General features: G+C 49.8%; 3 protein-coding genes across 8 annotated transcripts in view; 1 reads left to right on the top strand and 2 right to left on the bottom strand.

Annotated features, from left to right (window-relative positions):
- CHPF (chondroitin polymerizing factor) overlaps positions 1–10464 on the bottom strand; it is a 34258-nt gene extending 23794 nt beyond the window's left edge. The window contains exon 1 of the mRNA XM_083472894.1: positions 8861–10464. The gene's annotated coding sequence lies outside the window, so the exon portion shown is untranslated. The remainder of the gene's footprint in view (positions 1–8860) is intronic.
- OBSL1 (obscurin like cytoskeletal adaptor 1) overlaps positions 1–18651 on the bottom strand; it is a 164772-nt gene that overhangs the window by 84634 nt on the left and 61487 nt on the right. The gene's annotated exons all lie outside the window — the stretch shown is intronic.
- On the top strand, positions 3632–17689 carry TMEM198 (transmembrane protein 198). 6 transcript variants are annotated; one of them, XM_083473881.1, is made up of 5 exons: positions 3632–3760; positions 11825–12076; positions 13050–13625; positions 14448–14638; positions 16084–17689. In XM_083473881.1, exons 2-5 carry the CDS (start codon positions 11914–11916, stop codon positions 16228–16230), a joined length of 1077 nt encoding a protein of 358 aa, XP_083330007.1. In that variant the 5' UTR covers positions 3632–3760; positions 11825–11913; the 3' UTR covers positions 16231–17689. The 6 variants fall into 6 exon arrangements, with proteins under 6 accessions (XP_083330007.1, XP_083330006.1, XP_083330005.1 ...); XM_083473880.1 differs by having other exon boundaries at positions 3654–3773; XM_083473879.1 differs by lacking the exon at positions 3632–3760 and adding an exon at positions 3867–4370.

Below are 18651 nucleotides of genomic sequence, written 5' to 3'. Positions count from 1 at the left end.
GTTTTACTAGCAAACCAGAGGTTAAACTAACCCCTTGCCTGTCCTGGGATGAGTGCGGGAAGCATTCGCACCACCACTGCAGCCAACACACTAACGTGTCATGACACACACTTCGGAAAGCTCTAATTTAGAGCATATCCAACTGACATTTAAATCGCATGGCACCCCCCAAAGAAACAGGGAGCTGTAGTTTCCCTCACAAAGTTACAATTCCCAGCATCCTTTACAAACTACAGTTCCCAGGATTCTTTGGAGGGAAATCATGCCCTTTAAATATGTGTTGGATATGCTTTAAATGTACAAGAAAGAAACACAAAACTAGAACTGCCAGATGGAAAAGGGCACAGGGCTACTGCAGCTTTAACAGCCACACAGAAGAAAATATGCTATCAAGTGTACATTGCATGACAAGCAACACCTGCTGAAATTCCCTTTTCCACATAAGGTGCAGGAGCCCTGTTATTTCCAGCTGGCCAGACTACATAAAAAACCTTATTTTTATTCCCTTCCTACATCATCTTTACAGTGCCACTCCTAGAATTGGCATTAGCCTCAAGCCACTAGCATTTCATGTACCAGATCTTTAATGAATCAGACTGCAATCTTAAACACACTTACTAGGGAGTAAGTTCCATTAGATGTAGTGGGACTTACTTCTGAGTAAACATGCATAGGATTGCACTATCACACAATGACACACAAAGGCTATCTATACCCAAGGATAGCCTTGGGGATAACCCCCCCCCAAAAAAACCCCCTCTCTTTTACACACACACACCTTCAAGCACATTATATTAAAGTTTCATTAGAATCCAAAAACAATTATGAGTCTGATATTCATTCAGTCTTATTATTTTTCTCAGACTCACAAAACTGATTTAATGTGAAAAGCCTGGTGTTTTGCTTTAGAACTCAGACTCAGCCTTGCATTTGAGCTGTTGTGTGGTAGGCATAGGCAACAAGTAAGTGCAAGCAGGCAAAGGTTTGGGCTGGTGGAGAAGGGGTACCCCATCCCTTCTCTGATGCCAGGAGAGAAATCAAGTGGGCTGCTGCATGGGGATAGAAGCAACCCCCCCCCCGCATCTTTGTGAGCAGCATACAAATGCAGCAGGTTGCTGGAGAAGGGACCAAGCTCATTGTCCTTCATCTGCCAACCTTCACTAGCAAGTAAACAGACCACCCTTTGCAGACTGGTAACTTTTATGGGCTTATTTTCAGGGTGGTTGTAACGATGTATACTTTGCAGCTATGGTGGGCAAAGATGGCATTCTGCATTTATTCCTTTGCTATTAATTGGCTCTCTCTCAGCCCATTTACCCTTGATCCTCCCCCCCCCCAAAAAAACCCCAAATTCCTTTGATATATGTACACTTGGTGCTTACTGCACTTGGATTTGTGCCATATACTTCAAAGAGGTAGGCTGGTCTGAGCTGAAACTCAGTAGGCCTTGTGCTTTAAGGCAGCAGGAATATGGCTAAGAAAGGTTTGGTGCATCAGCTACTTATCCCCATCCAGATAAGTGTTAAGCTGGTGACAGGCTAAGAAGACTGCTTTACCGGCCAGAGCGACTGGGATTAGGGTTCTGATGCCCAGACAATAAAAAATAAATTTAAAAAACATTCTGATGTGCTGACAATACACGAGTGACATCACCAAGTCTTATACAACCACATAACCTTTAGAGGTGGATATGCATACATATGCATTCCTGCTTGACTATATTACTAAGACCTTTAAATAAAGGTTTCTCTAGGCTACAGGCCAGAGCTAATCACCTGGCACAGCAGAGGAGGATCTAAACTGTCTTAGCTGCTAAAGGCTGAGAGTGGGAAGGGAGGAGATGGCAGTAGGAGCAGCAGTGCCTCATCATCATTCCCACACAACCTCCTCCTTCTTCTCATGACACAGGGAGCTCAGCAGATGGTAAGTGGGATTCAGCCTTGAGCAGTTTCGATGACGTGCCTAAGCCAGTGGAATGACTGACCTCTGGGGTTCAGGGATATCTGGCTTCCCTGCCAAGCTCATAGCTCATATCCCTCCTGTAATCCAAACGCAACTGATTTGGCTACTGTCCTACATGTGAGGGGCAGCAAATAAAAATCCAGCCCAATGGTTGTGGACACGGAGAAGCTGCAGTTCCTGGACCACATGGCAATGAGAGCTACAGATTTCTGTGCATATGGTCAGGCCACATTAACAGTTTAAGCCACGGGTCCCCATATGTTGTTGGACTACAACTCCCATCATTCCTAGTTACAAGACTAGTGGTCAGGATGATGGGAGTTGTAGTCCAATAGCATATATATATATATATATATATATATTTGCTTTCGTAGATTTTCACGGGTACAGGAATGCAGGTTTTGGTGTCTTCGGGTGTCTTCCCGTGTAAGAGTTGGGGTGTCTAGGCGACGTTTCGACGAGGTCTCACTCGTCATCTTCAGGCTGGTGCTTTCGGCTTCTTGTTACTGGAACAGAGCAGGATCTCAGTGTTTGAGTTCCTATAAATACTGTTGAGGGGGTGTGGTGTATAGCCTCCAACGTTCTGGGCAGAGAGGAAGTTCCCAGGTTAGTGTGCTTTTTCTTCTTTTGTTCCTTAATTACTTGAGGGATATCTTGAGTGATTTCTTGAGTGATATTCTGAGTACCACTTAGGTGGGTCATTAAGTGTGGATTAGTTGCTAAAGCTTTCGTGTCTTGACCTCTTGAGCTTGTGAAGAGTTTTTCTGAGAAGATGGCTGTACTGCACTTAGTTGTGCTCTGGCTTGGCTTCGTGTATAGGGGCGAGCTGTGGTTTTGTGCCCTGTGCCAGCCAGATCTGTGTAGGGATTGCAGGGGGGTGCAGCATCCGGAGGTGCCACTATGGTTTGGCTACTGGATGGTGTCTGTAATTTATCTGTGGAGAGGGTAGCCAAACCATAGTGGCACCTTGTGTTCTATTGTTTTCTGTGTGTTTTTAACCGTTTTAAAATGTATTCAATTGTATTGTTATTACTGAAGTGTTTGCTGCCCTGGGCTCCTTTGGGACAAATTCCAGGATACAAATTTAACAAATAACAGAAAGAACAGCCAAGTCAAGGAATCACACATGGTGGTAGGAATGTAGGCCCACAGACAAAAGTGGATGGCGCAATGGAAGTGATTCTTACCTTTCTTCAGCAGGGTACATTCCAGAAAAAGCAAATGTGAGATGTTTCTACACAACCTGACCCCCATCTTTTCCTCTTCCAAACAAGCAAGCGGGTGTAGAACCACATACAAAGAGGCATTATCAGACAGAGTTCAGCTACCCATTCAAACCAATAATGCTGGAGGGGGGCACAGAGCAGGGCTGATGAGGGGGCATGGCCTTAGGAGAGCCTCAGTCCTGAGGCACGTCAAGGCAGAGACTCCAAGGTGGTGGGGCTGCATTCACCCCAGAGACTGGGATGTCTCAGCACATAAAACATTGTTTACATGGTGTGTCTCTGCTAGTAGAAAGCTTTTCCTAGACAAAAAAACTAAAACAAAACATTTTTTTTCTCTAAATGGAGTGTTTTTTTGTTTTTACATTACAGCAGGGCTGGGAAATGCACTGCACTGGAGCGGGGAGCGATGCAAACAATAGTTGCAATCCAGCCAGAGGTAGACCGTCGAAGCCGCTGGAGCAATGCAGTTGGGGGCGGGGCAGAAGTGGACAGTCTCACAAGGTGCCATATGGCGAAGGAACCAGCGTAGGCTGTCCGGCAAGCGGGATTGCACAGTGGTGGTGCACAACATAGTAAGGATCGCAGGTAGTGCGGAGCGCGGGGGGCGGGGAGGAAGCCAAAATCGGAGCGCGAGGCGGGGAGCGGGGGAGGGGTAGAGAGATCCACCAAGGCGGCGATTGATGCAGTGCCATGACAATAGGGAAGCGCCAAGGGCCCGCCGACGCAACGCACTGGAAGGGGGGGGATGAATGCCTAACAAGTGCTCCTTGAGCGGATAGGATCCCGTGGGGGAGGCTCTGCGGGTGTGCGTGCCTGTGTGACACACGCTCGCCTGTGCGGAGCCCCCACTACCACCGCCGCGCGCTCCAGGCCCCAAGCGGCGCGGGGGATGAGGAGGGTTGGGGGCGGACGGCGAGGGAGGAGCTGGAAGGGGAACGGAAGGAAGAAGCAGCGGCGGCGGCAGCAGCAGCAGCAGCAGCCTATTTGTTGTGTCCGTGGCGCTCGCCTGGCTGCATCCGCTCCAGGCAGCCTTTCTCGGCCGCCGTGCGCGCGAGGAGCGGCGGAGGAGGGGGGGCGGCCGAGGGAGAGGACCTGGGCGCTGACGTCACGCGGAGCTGTCCCTCAGCACCGGGCCGAGCCGGGCGGGCTCTGGCGGGCCGGGTTCGAGGCCGGGCCGCGCAGGTAGGGGGGGAACCGCCGCGTGGAAGAGGAGAGGGAGAGGGTTGCTGGCTGGGTCTGCTGCTCCTCCTTTGCAGCGCCCCTTGCCGGAGGAGAAAGGGAGACGGAGGGAAGAGGGAGAGAGAGACGGTCGCCGCCACCGCCGCTGGGCTGGGAAATGGGAAGGAGGGCTCGATCGCGGAGCATTAAATGAACGGGATTGTTGGAGAAGGAAAGAAAAAAAGGCGGCGCTGAATGACTGGGAAGCGCACAAAGAGCGAGCTGGGCGCCCCGGGAGCGCTGGGTAAATGCCAGCGAGAGGAAAGCCATGGATGGCCGTGCCTCGCTGTCTCTCCTGCCCGGGGGCAGCAGGCAGTGGGAAGAAGTTGGAGAGGCAGCGGGGTTGAGTTCACGTGGACGCCCGTCACCCGCGCAGCCAAGCTAAAGCAGCCCTGAAGGCCGGCGAGCGAGGGGAGAGATGCGCATGAAGCGGGTAGCGGACGGGTGCTATTCCAGACTGTCCCCCACACATACCCAACAGGCTTCGCTCGTCCAGGGCTGCGGTGAGCCACACATCACACTTTAGCCAGGCTCAGGGATTATCAGCCTTCCCTCACCCCGCTGGAAGGGTAGTTCCAAAAAGTGTGTCTGCCTGAAGCCCCTACTTCTTCTGGCTTGTGTTGCTTAGATGTGATTCCCCGCAGGGAGAACAATAAAAGCCCAGCCTTCTATTTCTAGTTTTTAATTAGCATAAACCTATGTCAACAAAGGCTGAGTTTAAAAGAAACAAAAGCAAAATCCTCGATTGGCTGGATGCAAACAATGCCTCCCGCTTCAAAAAGAGAACCATTGTATCCTAAGTCAAGATAGCTATCTGTAGGCATGTATGGGTCCACCAGCCCAGGATCCCCTCTTTCCAAACAAAGGGAGTCTGGCGGGCTCCCCAGAAGTCTTTGCAGCTCTGTATCCTAGCAACTCTGCAGCTTCCCTTATGGGATCTGCCAGTCCCAAACAAGAATGAAACCTGGTCCAGCTTGTACTAGTGGCAGGAACAAGCTGATAAGTAGATGGAGCAGGCTGAGGTGTAAATGGATGAACAAAGCCAGGTATATGGCAGGCAGGCAGAGGAGAGAGATGGAATGCAAGATGGTGGAGCTAATCTACACCAGCCACCATAATGCCAACACAGGAACTACTTCAGAAAAGTTGTGCTTCCTAGAGAGGGGTATGAGTGTGGCTAATTTAGAGCAATGACTGCAGCACCACATTTTCCAGTCCTGCTTTCCATTTGAATTGATAGCAGTCAACATAGGGATTGGGTGTTTTCATCATACTCAATACTTGCAAAACAAAATAAGGAACCCTTTCCAGAAGCACCTGCAAGTCCAAGGTTGGATGGGCAAGCTTTGTGCTTGGGAATAGAAAAGGTCAGCGTGTCTTGCTATGGAATGGGATAGAGTCTGTCAGCCAGATTGCAGTAGAGGGCTGGCACTGCATGGAGCCAGGCAATGTGAAGAGAGGCTATGGTATGGTCATGTGAGATTTGCATGGAACAGGAAAGCATCTGGTTCTTGCAACCTGGCTATGCCCCAGTAAAGTGAATTTCTCCTTTGAACCTGCCCCATGCTTGATAGCCTTCAGACACACTAGCTACAGGCACAAAACAGCTATCCTATGCTAGGGCCCTCCAGTCGGCCACTGAGAGGAAGCATAGACAGGAAGATCCTGAGCTAGTCCTTCTCTGGAGTAAAAAATTCTTAGGTGCAGGCCACAGGCTCTGGGTAGTGTGTGTTTATATGTGTGTGATGCTTGCAGCTGACTTTTGTACCAAGTGTGGTTGATTTGGGTGCTTTCCGATACAAGTGTTACTAAATGTTTTTTTTTAAAAAAATCCTTCCTAGAACATAATATAAATACCTTATTGCCACCTCTGTGAAAACTCTGCACAGTGTTTCCTTATAGTGCAGTTAGTGCAACTAGGAGTACCTGCAGGACAGGGCCCTGTCTTGCAGATACGCCTCAAAGTACTGCCACTCCCCTGGGTTACTCCCAGGTTAATAGGATTCTCTCATTAGGAGCTTTTCAGCAAGCTGTCACAGTAATCCCAGTGGCAGGAAGAGGATAAGGTGCCAAGGATTCCCTTCCATATTGCACACAGATCCTATCAGAGTAGGTGTGCCTAACCCTAGCCCAGAAGAAAAGTTCCTGGCATAACATTGTGCCTTGGCATTTTCCCCTAAAATAGGAACAGCTTGGTTATTCATGTTTCTGCATCCTGCAGCAAAAGGTGAGGCAGTGTCTCCCTAGTCCTTCCACAACTATCCTTACCCCACTCCTACTAAGTAAGAGTCCACAACATGCCCTCCTCATAGTGTCTTCTGTTGGTATAGACCAGTCTTTCTTTCCTAAAACTTCACATGCAGAATCTACATTGTCACAACCTTCTCTTATCACCTCCCTTGCTGAGACAACCTAGGATTACAGTATTGGGCACAGCTCCTTTGTGGAGTGGCCTGGTTTCCAGGACTATCCCAGACATACTCCAATCAGGTTTCCAGGAAATAGTATAAATAAAGTTCCTCTGCCTCCCTATTCCTCTTCCCTATGAAATAATTAAGATTACATTCGTATGAAAAGGTCAGTCTCCCTGCTCTAGTTGAGGGCGAAAAGGTTGTGTAGGCACACGTGAAGAGAGCCTGTGGGAAAGTGGGCAGTCTTGTCCTCAATCGCTGTGGAAGAGGATTCATCCAATTCCTGGACTGCAGTTGAGCCAGTTGGCCTGGAACCCATAGCAGGGTCATGATTCTCCTCTAGCTGCCTTGGGGGTGGGGAGCAACACTCAAATATATTAAACACTGAAAAGTATCAAGGTTTGAGTTTCCCTGCTCCCACAGAGGAGAGGAAAGGTCACAGGCTGTGGTACCTGGTGCCAGCCTGGGCAGAACCTTGTTTGTTCAGATACACACTTCTTAGCAGGGTTTACAGATTGAGAGCCCCTCCTTACAGAACAGGTATCTGTGTCTGTATCAGAGCTACCTCTGGGCCCATAGCAGGCATTAGCTAGCTGTGAACTGCATTGGCCTTTCTTCCTCCCTAGGCAACAGGACCACGTGGAAAGAGGGAGATTAGAATAACTGGCAGGGATTTGGTGCGGAGTGGGGGGGAGAGAGCTGGAAAGACTGTGCCACAGAGAAAAACAAATTGGAGCTTGTCTAGAGATAAACTGTTAAGGGCTGGATTTTCCACATTTAGGTTTGGAATGATTTTGGCAGATAGTTGCTGGCATGATGTCAAACGTTGCTGTTTGGGAACAAGAGCATGACAGTTTGTTTGTGTCAACTCCATGGATCTGTGTGATTTTCAGAGATATAAACTAGGTGAGTGATTTCTTTTGATTGAATCTTGTTATGGTAGAAATGTGGAGGCTTTTGAGGTTCACCAAGCTTCAACTATGCAAGCTTACATGTTATACAGATATGACTAGTTCAACATCTTGCATACTGCTATACCAACAAAAAGTTGGTTAGAATTGGACTAGATGATTCTCAGGAATCCCTTTCTAGCTCTACAGTTCTATGATTCTACTTTGCATTTAGTAGCAATTTTTTGCTCTTTGACCCACATGGGGGCAATACTTTATTGATTTTAAAGTTGCCTTCCCATGTGCACTTACTTGAATTAAATGGGATTCCTAAGTAAACACTCATTAGAGTGGACCAGAATTCCAATCCAGGAGCAAAGTGTTCAACAAGATATCCTGGCATAAACTACATACACGGACCAAGCATTTTGCTCCCACTTTCCCCAAACCACCTTACATGTTCAGTACTCAGGTATTGCTTGCAGGCTTCCCTGAGGCATCTAGATGCTGGACTTGATGGGCCTATGGTCTGATCCAGCAGGACCGCTCTTACATTCTTAAATGCTAGGAATAAACAACAGGAAAGGGCTGTTGCCCTCCAGTTCTGCTTTGGGGCTTCTAAGAGTCATTGTCTGGCCACAGGATGCTGGGATACTGTAGATGGAGCTTTGGTTTAATCCGCCATATGTCTTATGGTCTTACATTTTCAATTATATTTCGAAGCTGTTTTTAATGACATAGACTACAGAAGCTTGTAGGAGGAACTACATTGGCCGCAGTTGTGGGTATTACTCCACCCAGGATGCCTGGATTACCTGGCTCAGTTACAATGTTTATCATGGACCATTCCTGATTGTATGGCGGGTGGGTGTATATCAACCCCACTCCAGATCAGTCAGTTTCACACTGATGTTACTTGATGGAAAATCCTACATGGCACCTGGTATTCTGAAGATGTTGGGAATGAGCCCAGCACACCTCTAATTTAAATCCCAATGTGTGGCTATTAACTCTGCATTTGTTAAGAGCCTGCCTCAGTTTTGCCCATTTTACTGCTGTCAGGCAGCCCTCTGTTTTCTGCAGAGACAAGTGGGAAAGCAACTTTCTGTTAGTTTTGATTATCACTTCCCTGTGAATGGTATACAGTACTTACTTTGCATCTCTTGATCCAGCTTGTCTGAATACTGTGTGACATGAATCATTGAGGTGCAGATCATGAGGCGATGATCAACCAGATAGTGATGATACAGGGGGAATACAGATGGCCGTGTAACATATACCTTGACAGTCATCTGTCATCTTCTACCAGGTGGTGAGGAGGGTCCATTATTCCCATTGCTTCCCTAGATTTCTGACAGGGAATGGATGTGGGGGGAATTGTCTTCATTGATAGCATAAGAACATAAGAAGAGTCCTGCTGGATCAGGTCAGTGGCCCATCTGGTCTAGCATCCTGTTCTCACAGTGGCTGATCAGATGCCCATGGAAAGTCCACAAACAGGAGCTGGGTGCAATAGTACCTTCCCCACTTGCGATTCCCAGTGACTGGGATTCAAAGGCATATTGTCTCCGACACTGGAGACACAACATGAAGTCAGAAGCTACTGATATCCTCCACGGACCTGTCTAATAACCTTTTGAAGCCTATGGCAGGATGTTATGGATGACCAGCTTGTCAAATGGTTACATGCCTACCGCAGTAAAGCTTCCATTGGCAAATGACTGACTACGTTCTCCATACAGTGGGCAGCTTTGACTTGAAGTGACAACAGAAATTGAAGTTGCTTTTTCTTTGTGTGTTGAGCTGTGGAGGGGGAAAGTCCAAAGTTCTTAGTGTCAGCCATTCTCGGTGTAACCCACATACCTAGAAGATTTACTTGCTGACATCAAATATTCTATATGTTGTTGTTGTTTGAATGAAAGTAAACCTTAGATCCTTCTAAGAATAAGAACTGGGTTAGCACAGTCCTCCTCAGGCAGTGCTTTTTCTGGATCTGTAGCTCCCAAACTTGATAGCAGGCCTTTCCATGTCACAAGGGTCACTCTCCTGCCAAGCCAGGAGCCACTTGGGAGTGGGAAGCGAGTGGCACTAGGATGAGCTGTTCTGTCCTTCTGTGACACAAGTTGTGTCTGTGGTTGCACTAATAGTGTGTGCAAGATAGCCCCTTTTTATCTCTGCCAATTGTAATGTGGGGGTTTCAGGGGATGTTTGAGGGCTATCAAGTGTCTGGGGAGCCAGCAGGGAGGACACATATTTGGAATAAGGGCCATTGGCACACGACTTTTTTGGGGGGAGGGGGGTTGCAGGTGGGATAAAAACTGAAGAGAATCGGGGGGGGGGGCGTGAGAGAGAAGTAAAGCCACATTCCAAGAGCGGGCGGGGCTTCGTGAGGAAAAAGCCGAGTTGCTGAAACAAAGCGAAAAAGATATAGCCGAGGAGAAGGCCGGCGTTTGGTAATTTCTCAGCATCCAATGGGAAAATGACTTGTTTCCCTTAGCAACAGAGAGTGCACCAATCCGTAGGCAGCATGCTTTCAGTACTAGCGGCCATTGGTGCTGGCGTCAGCGGGGAGGGGGGAAAGGCAGACAGACAGACATGCAGACAGACAGAGGCGGCGGGGAGGGGGACGCGCGCACGTTGGGATGAGATTTCCCAGGCTCCTGACCTGCTTGTGGGCAACATGTCTCCAGCCACGCTTTCTTAAAGTCTCCTCACCCATCCCCATGCCACTGAGCTCGTACCCTGAAAACACGGTTCTTCTGTGAAAGGGGACAATAATAATGATAATGATAACGATGGTGATTATTATTATTATTATTATTATTATTATTATTATTATTATTATTTATACCCCGCCCATCTGGCTGAGTTTCCCCAGCCACTCTGGGCAGCTCCCAATCGAGTGTTAAAAACAATACAGCATTAAAAATTAAAAACTTCCCTAAACATTAGCTACAATGCTTCCAAAAACCTCACCTGTCTGGAAGTGGGTTCAGAAACACTCCCCCCAAACCCCAGTTGCATCATTAGAGTGTCCTGTCCTTTCTTACTTGGGGGCTGCTGGAGTGGGGAGGGCTCGGCTCGTGCTGGACAGATCTGAGCATGTGTGAGCAAGGGAGAACTAACACAAAAGGCTTTTCTCTGTTGTGCCTTCCAGCCTGCAATCCACCAGAAATGAGGAAATGGGGAGGGGTTGGGGTGCGGACGGTGCTCTAGCCTACAACAGCACTCAGGGACTCTCTAATCCGCATTTGCAGCTGCTTTCCAAGGCTGAACATCAGAGGTAAAGAAGAAGGAAGATGCTTCAGCCGACTAACCAGTCCTCCTTTGTCTTCAGAGCTGCTCTCAGCCAGCCAGCCCGCACACACACACACTGGGTTAATGAAACTCAAATCTCTGGCAGATGCTTTCCCCGAACTGCTACATCTCCCTCTTTGGTGACTCATTCTCCTACCCCACAGGTTCTTTGAGGAAGAAGGTGGGGTGGGGTGGGGGTGAGTGTTGGAAGTGGGGGAGCATGTGCGTTGCTAAAAGTATCATCTGTTCTTTGCTCGGTTGCCGTGGAGACCATACGGTGGCGATTCTCTTTATAGCCACATTCCCCCCGCTCCCCGCCGCCCCGCTTTTCCATTTTGGAAAGTTGTTGTTGTCCCATCCCTTGCTCAGCGCCCTCCTCTTCCTCCCAGCATTGCTCTGATTCCATTCCGACATGGAATATGCTGCTAAGCTCCCTGGCAGGCTGAGGCTGGGGTGACTCAGTGAGATTGGTACTCCTGGGACAGAGGTGGAGAAAGATCAACGGGAATCCTAGAGGCCCAGCTAGGATGCTTGGCCTGCTTTGCCCCTTGCATAATATATTGCCAACACTCAAACCATCTTTTTCCTTGCCAGGAATGACTAGTTGGACTTGGCTTGGGGCCCAGGGAGTTAGTGGGTGCTCCCATCTCTAATCTCGTCACTTTTTTTTAAAACCCTCATTGCAGCCTCCAGAAAAGTGGGAGTTGTTTCTTAATGAGTGGAACAGCCCTGCAGAGTGCGGAATACATTATGCCTTCAGGTCTCACCTTTTTTGTCCCATCCACCCTCAATCTCTCTCTCTCTCTCTCTCACTCCACAGATGGAAGCAATGCCATGAGACAGCATCCCCCGCAGGTGATGGGGAGGGAGTAGGGAGCCTGACATTGCCCCAGGAGACCCTGAAGAGCCATGACGTCAACGGTACAGACCCTGCGTTTCCCGCTGCTGCCGCACGTGCCAAACCAAGACCGGACATACAGCTGTGAGGAGGAGATTGAGCGGCGCTACCAAGTGGTACCCTCGGTGGTCTGCGCCATGTGCTGCCTCTTTGGGATCATCTACTGCTTCTTTGGTGAGAAAGGGTTTGGGTGGGTCTGTGTGCTGTCCTAGGTGCCCGGAGGACAGTTTGAGCTGAGGCATGGGGGCAAAGGAGATCAATGAACTCAGTGCCCTTATGAGGCCCAGGGAGCCCATTCCACTCAAAGCCAGCCCTGTGTCACAGTATGTCTGCAACAGGCGTGAAGTGGGACTCACGCTCAGCAATAATCCGTTGAGCTTGCACTCAAAACTATGGGGGCATTTTTGAATATGCATGTTTAGGATGAGGCTGCTAGGGAGATGGAAAAGGCAGGTTCCCAGTTTTTGTAGCCTCCTGCTAGCTTGCTCTATTAGCCCTCCCTGTTCAACACCTAATGCACTAAACAAGGGAGGGGGTTAATCATTATAATTTTGATATGCAATATGCTAACAGTTTGATACGGAAATAAATAAGTAAACCTAATGTAATTCCAAGCTGTTCCAACAGCAGAGAGCTGTGTTAATGCTTTTGATTCTACAGAAGACACCCAAGTGGGTGCTTTAGCCTGTATGGGTCCTTGCCAGTCCATGTGACTTACAGGAACTAGCATTAGTTTTCCAGACTGCATAACGGGGCTCCTTTGCTGACCGCATCAGCGTCCCAGGAGAAAAAGCTAGCACTGGCTTTCCCTGAGACACTGCTGTGCATCCACTTATGCATTACACAGATCAGTTGGGAGTGTGGTGAATGCTCATGTAAGGCAGCATGCTCTTTGAAGCCCTGGATATTAGGACTTCCCAGCCTTTGTGATATACCGGTAAGCACAGAATATCTTTCTCTGTGTGTAAGTGTAGGACATTGCGTAGGTATTCTGCATGAGCCTCCTAAATCAGAGGCCAGGATTTTCAGTGCAGGTGGCTCAAAGGAATGTGGATAGCCTGTCCTGCTCAACCAAACAGATGGGCAACCCGTCCTGTGTTCCTGACTGCAGCAACAGCCACTAGCATCCATTTCTTCCTTTCCTCAGGGTACCGATGCTTCAAGGCGGTGATGTTCCTGACAGGACTGATGTTTGGCTCCGTGATCATCTTCATGCTGTGCTACAAAGAGCGGGTGCTGGACACCCAGCTGAGCGTTGAGGCCTCCGTGGGCATTGGGCTGGGCATCGGGGTGCTCTGCGGGCTGGTGACCATGCTTGTGCGCAGCGTTGGGCTCTTCATGGTCGGGCTGCTGCTGGGGCTGCTGCTGGCGGTGGCTGCGCTGGTGGTGATGGAGCAGTTCTACCACCCGCCTACCGTCTGGATCCCCATCGGTTTGCTGCTCGGCGTGGGCATGCTGTGTGCGGTGCTCACCTTGCAGTGGCAGCGCCTCTTCACCACGCTCTCCACCGCTGTCTTCGGCAGTGCCGTCATGACCGCCACCGCCGACTACTTTGTCGAGCTCTTCCTGCTGCTGCAGTACGTCTACGAGCGCGTCAAGGTAGCTCCCGCCCGGCCCATCTGCTGGTACAGCTGGGTCATCTTGGGCACTTGGCCAGTCCTGGCACTGTTGGGCGTCCTGGTGCAGTGGAAAGTCACGGCAGAGGGATATTCCCACACGGAAGGTGAGTGCGGTGCAGCAGGGTGGGTAGGAAGGGGGGGTGGACATTGGCGTAAAATTTGAACTGTCATCTTCACTTCCCTGTGGTTCTTATTGCCAGAAGGAAAATCTTAGTGATTTCAGCCAGGAAGACAGGCTGTGTCCCAGCTGTGGTTATAAACTGGGAGCCATGATGAAGTTCCCTTTTCCACAAATTTGGCTGAGGGAGAGGGGAGAAGACACACAAGTCTGCCCCCTAACAATTAAATTGAGGATTATTTTTTATCTGTTGTTAAGAATTTAGCAGAAATTAACCAATTAATGCTTTGAACTCTTATTCTGAGTTACAGAGGGTACATCCAGAGGGTACCCCTTTTCTCTGAGGGCTAAACTACATATTGCATCCAAACAGATATGCAGTAGTTGCAACAAGCCTGTTAGCAGGTGATGCCTTGTATGAAAAGCATGAATCATGCTCAGCCACCTTGAGATTCCTGCTGTAGTGAAAGGAGGCTAGTTCCCTTAGGTAGCAAATGCTGCTATATGTGCTGGCACCTCATTTATCTCAGTGGCAGCTTCCTGGAATAAAAATGGTTTGGAACTTTGCACCTTGAGGCTACAGGTGCATTCCCCATTCACCACACCTAATACTTCATGTTGGCTCTGCCAATTATGAATTTACCTGGTTATGGGAGGTGGTATCCCAACTCTGCTTTTGGCTTTCACTTCATCCCACAGCAAAGCATTCCAGTAGTGGCATCTGCTTGGTACCTTGGGCCACCCCTTCTGACCACACCCCCTTCTCTTCTCTCTCCTGCCCCTCCCTCCCTCCCTCCCCCCCCCACAGTGATTATCAGTCGGCAGCAGCGCCGTGTTCAGCTGATGCGGATCAAGCAACGAGAAGAACGCAAGGAGAAGAAGAAGAAGAGGCGGCCACACCCCCATCCCCATGTGCAACACAAGGCCCACCCACCGGAGCCTGCCTACCGCCGCAAGCCTAATCCTGTGCGCCGATTTGATGGGGATGTGCTCTCCCCAGTGAGTCAATGCCAGTGCCCTCCTGCACAGGGCTAGGGTGGTGGGATTGTATGTATTACACTGCAAAGAATCCAGCTCCCTAGGGGTAGAGACTGATGGGAGTCAACTTGCTCCCAGTTCTGTTCCTCCAGGCTTTCCTGCTTTGTTTCCTTTGCTTTTGGATCATCAGTGACACACTTCTGCCTTAAGAGCCAGCCCTGTCAGTCATGCTTCCCACATTCAGAAACCCATCTGTATAGGACAGAAGTGTCTCTGGCTTCTGCACCCTTTGCTTCCCACATTCATACGGACTATCTGTATGGAATTCCCATAGAGAGAGGAGCAGGGAACCAGTTCGGTGGGACTCCCAGCACTGTTGGCCACTCCTGTCCCCATTGATGCCTCTATATGCAGGAAGCCCAGTGCGAGACAAGAACACCATGGCATAACATAAATGGAGGGAAGATGGGTAGAGAAACTTTGTCCAAGTTCTGCTTTTTGCTCTACATTTGGCAGTTTCAGTTGGGATCCAAAAGCAGAGCTCTGTGTCTCTTAACATTTTCTTCGTGTGTCTCTGGAAGTTCTCCTCAACCCATGGAGGTTTCTCTGCCTAGTCCAAATAGTGTTGTCAGGTGGTCCTTGGGGAGCTTTGCTAATTGATGCGGGGGAAAGGCAGTGACTTCCTCATGACATAGCAGAAGAACAGGGTGATCTTTAAATGAAAGTGAACATGCTTAAGTATGCCAGCCAATGCATACATCCAGTCTCTCATCAATTTATTCCCAAAGTCTTCCCAAGTACAAATAGCCTGGGACAAGCTGTGCTCTGTTGTGGCACCATCCCTGTACTAGGGTGTTGAGCTTTGTAGAAAACTAAGGTATTGTGATCTGTTCAAAATTGCAAGGTAACAGGGCTCTGGCAGTGCCCCAGTATGGCCAATATGGAACAAGTGAATGGCAGACACGCATTCTTAAACTTTTATGGACAGGCAGCATAGAATATTGAATGGCTGTCTGTGGCTTCTGGACATATGCAGATTATCTGTCTAATAATGCACATCTGCTGTTCACACTTTTACTGTTCACACCTCACTGCAGCCCTTAGTTTTCCTGATCACAGCACAGAGAGGCAAACCTCAGCCTCCCTACCAGTCATTTCCAGCAGGACCAGAAGCTCCTCCTACCCCTACCCCAGGAAGCACTATGAGCCCTTTCCAGTAGATGTGGGAGAAAATAAATCCTATTACATCTCAAGGCATTGTGTGGAAGAACAGCTGGTTCTTGGTTACTTGCAAGGAGAGGGTGATGTGGCAGCCATTAGGAAGGGCCTTGTCCCAGGAATTGAGGTGGACCTGCCCAAAGCACTCAGGAGCAAGTCACAGGCAAGTCCTTCCACACAGGGAAGTTTCAATCACAGATGGGGGATGGAGGCAGCACCCTCATCTTCTGCTTTCCTCCTCCTTGTAGAGCTACATACAGAGCTTCCGGGAGCGGCAGACGGGATCCTCTCTCAACAGCCTCCTGGCCAACGCTCATGCAGCCATTGACATTGACTATGACTGTGGCTCCACCGTGCCCCTGACAACGGGCTCTGGCCCTGCAATGCGGGTATAGTGCAGCACCTCCCGCCAGGTCACAAGGACGCTGCACTCGCACGGTCACGCAGGTCAGGCCGTGTGGGCTTAGCCTAGCGCTTGTGTTCCCATGAGGACTTGCAGATACTCTTTGCTGGCATTCGTAGACCTGGCCTGGACATGCAGTTGTAGCCCAGTTTCTCTCACACTGCAAGGATATGCGGAATTATCCCCAGCGCAACTCTGGCTCCAGCTAAGCTGCCCTGCAACAAGGGGCAAGGAAAGCGTACATGAGCAGGTGCTTGGGGCAAAGGGCTGAAGAGAGACCTGGTTGCTAACCCACCCGAGCCAGGACTGCGGAATGCAGTGAAGGGTGGAAAGGAAAGAGCCAATCGCCTGCATGAAAATGACAAGGAACTGTCAACATTCCCCACCCACCACTGTTGGAGTGACTCATACATGGAGGGGCCAACGGGATGTTCCTGTGCTGTTGTCTTGCCACACGATGGACCCACTCCTTGTCCTGGAGCTTTGTCTTTGCCTGAACTGACCCCCGCAAGGACTATTTCAGGGCACAAGTGGTAGGATTTGACTCAGTTCACTCTAGTCTGGCTGGGGCAGCCAGCTCAGGGAAATGGGGTCCTCTGGGCCCCGGGCCCCTTGCCCATACCAGTGCCTGGCATACTGTTTGAATGGGCAACTCAAGGAGGGAAGGGAGGAGGGAGGGGTGGGCATCTGGGCCTCCTGGGCTGGGCTGTCTAATTGTTGAAGTGTGCAAGTGTGAGCGTGTGAGCATGTGTGAGGTGGAGCTGGAGCAAGTATGGGGCATTCGGCTGGTATCCAGGCAATGAGCCTTTTCGATACCCCCCTCCTACTTCCCCTTCCCCCTGTTCCTCATTTTGGAGTGAGGGTCAGGGTAGTCAGGGGACTGGGACTGGGGGGAACATCCATGTACATATTCTTGTTGCAGTTATTTGTATTAATTTATTATTGACAAAGAGTTGGGCCTGAAGAGCTCTGCTGGACCCGGGGTTGGGGGGCAGGGTCCTGCAGTCTTCGTATCTTTCCCTTCAGGCCCATGCCTGGGGATGGGTGTCACCCTTTTTTACCTTACCTAGCCTCAAAGAGCTGGGGTGGGAGTGTCCCCCTGCACAGGACCCTGTCAAAGTGTGGTGGCCCCCACATTTGGAGCTTGTCTCCTTGTTATCTATCGTGTGGGAGGTGGGGGCTGTGAGTCTCTCAGTGTCTCCATCTTTAAGGGGACAGGAGCAGGGAGGATTCACCATCTGTTTCAGGATGGGGGCAAGGGAGGGTCCAGCACAGCTCAGAAAAGCCTCTCCTTCATGGAGAAACTGCATGTTTCTGTCACCAATCGCCACTGTTGTCACCACAGAAACCTTGCACTCTCGTTTTTCTTTGTTTTGTCCTCTCTTTCTCTTTGTATATGTGCCAAACGCTGCCGGGCTGCGGCTGCGCAAGTAAAAAAAAAAAGCCTTTCAGAGCAGCCTCTCCATGAATGAAATGGGCCACAAGCGTTGGACTGCGGCACAAACACTACCACACATGCATGAGCTTGGATCTTGGACGTGGGCATGAGGCAAGCCTGGACTGGGCACAGAAGGAGAATGAGGGTGAGGAATGGGGTCCACAACTTGAGGCAGCATGTGCAGCAGACCTTTAACCAGAAGAGATCCTGAGCCACCACTTCTTTCTGCATGGCGGTAGAATGGCAAACAATGGGTCTGTGCACATGGTGGTGGTCGGGGGGGCATGAGCAGAACCATGTTTGGAGGAAAGAGAGCAGAGGAACATAAAGATCCCACTTGCAGAAAATTGGTCCATCTAGCTCAGTACTGTCTGCACCAATTAGCAGCAGCTCTCCAGTGTTTCAGGCAGGAAGTTCTCCCAATCCTACTTGTGGGTGCTAAAGCTTGAAACTGAGCCCATCTGCACATAGCTCCTAGGCCCTTTCCCTGTGTTGTGCTGGCTGGGACTGATGAGAGTTGTCATCCAAAACATGAACAGCATTCTATTGGGGAAGGTTGCTCCAGAGCAGGGAGGCAAACGTTAAACCATAGTTTTAGTTACACCCCAGACAATCCCTTCTATCCACCCCCATCTGTGGGCTCTCTTCACAGCCCATGGCCCTTCCTTCCTCTTCTCGGACTTCAGGTTTTCCCAGAGGGGTGGGGCTTAGAAATACATATGCACACACCTATCTATGCTGCCCAGTGTATGCGCCCTAGCATGGGGCTCTTCCCACCTCTTTTGCGAAGCCGGGTATTGCCTCAGCCTCTCTTCTGCAATGGGGCATTGAGAGAAGGAGGAAACAGCAGTCGCCTGTCACAGCAACACGCCCACCTACTCGCCTGTGTTTTCTAGATACTGCAGGGGAGCTGTCCCTGCAGTTTAAAAAGCCTTACACTGGAGCGTGCTGAAGGGTGTGCTGAGGCACAGGTGG

Source organism: Podarcis liolepis, assembly GCF_965112155.1.
Source record: "Podarcis liolepis genome assembly, chromosome: 1".
NCBI lineage: Eukaryota > Metazoa > Chordata > Lepidosauria > Squamata > Lacertidae > Podarcis > Podarcis liolepis.
This window is presented reverse-complemented; position numbering and strand designations above follow the sequence as displayed.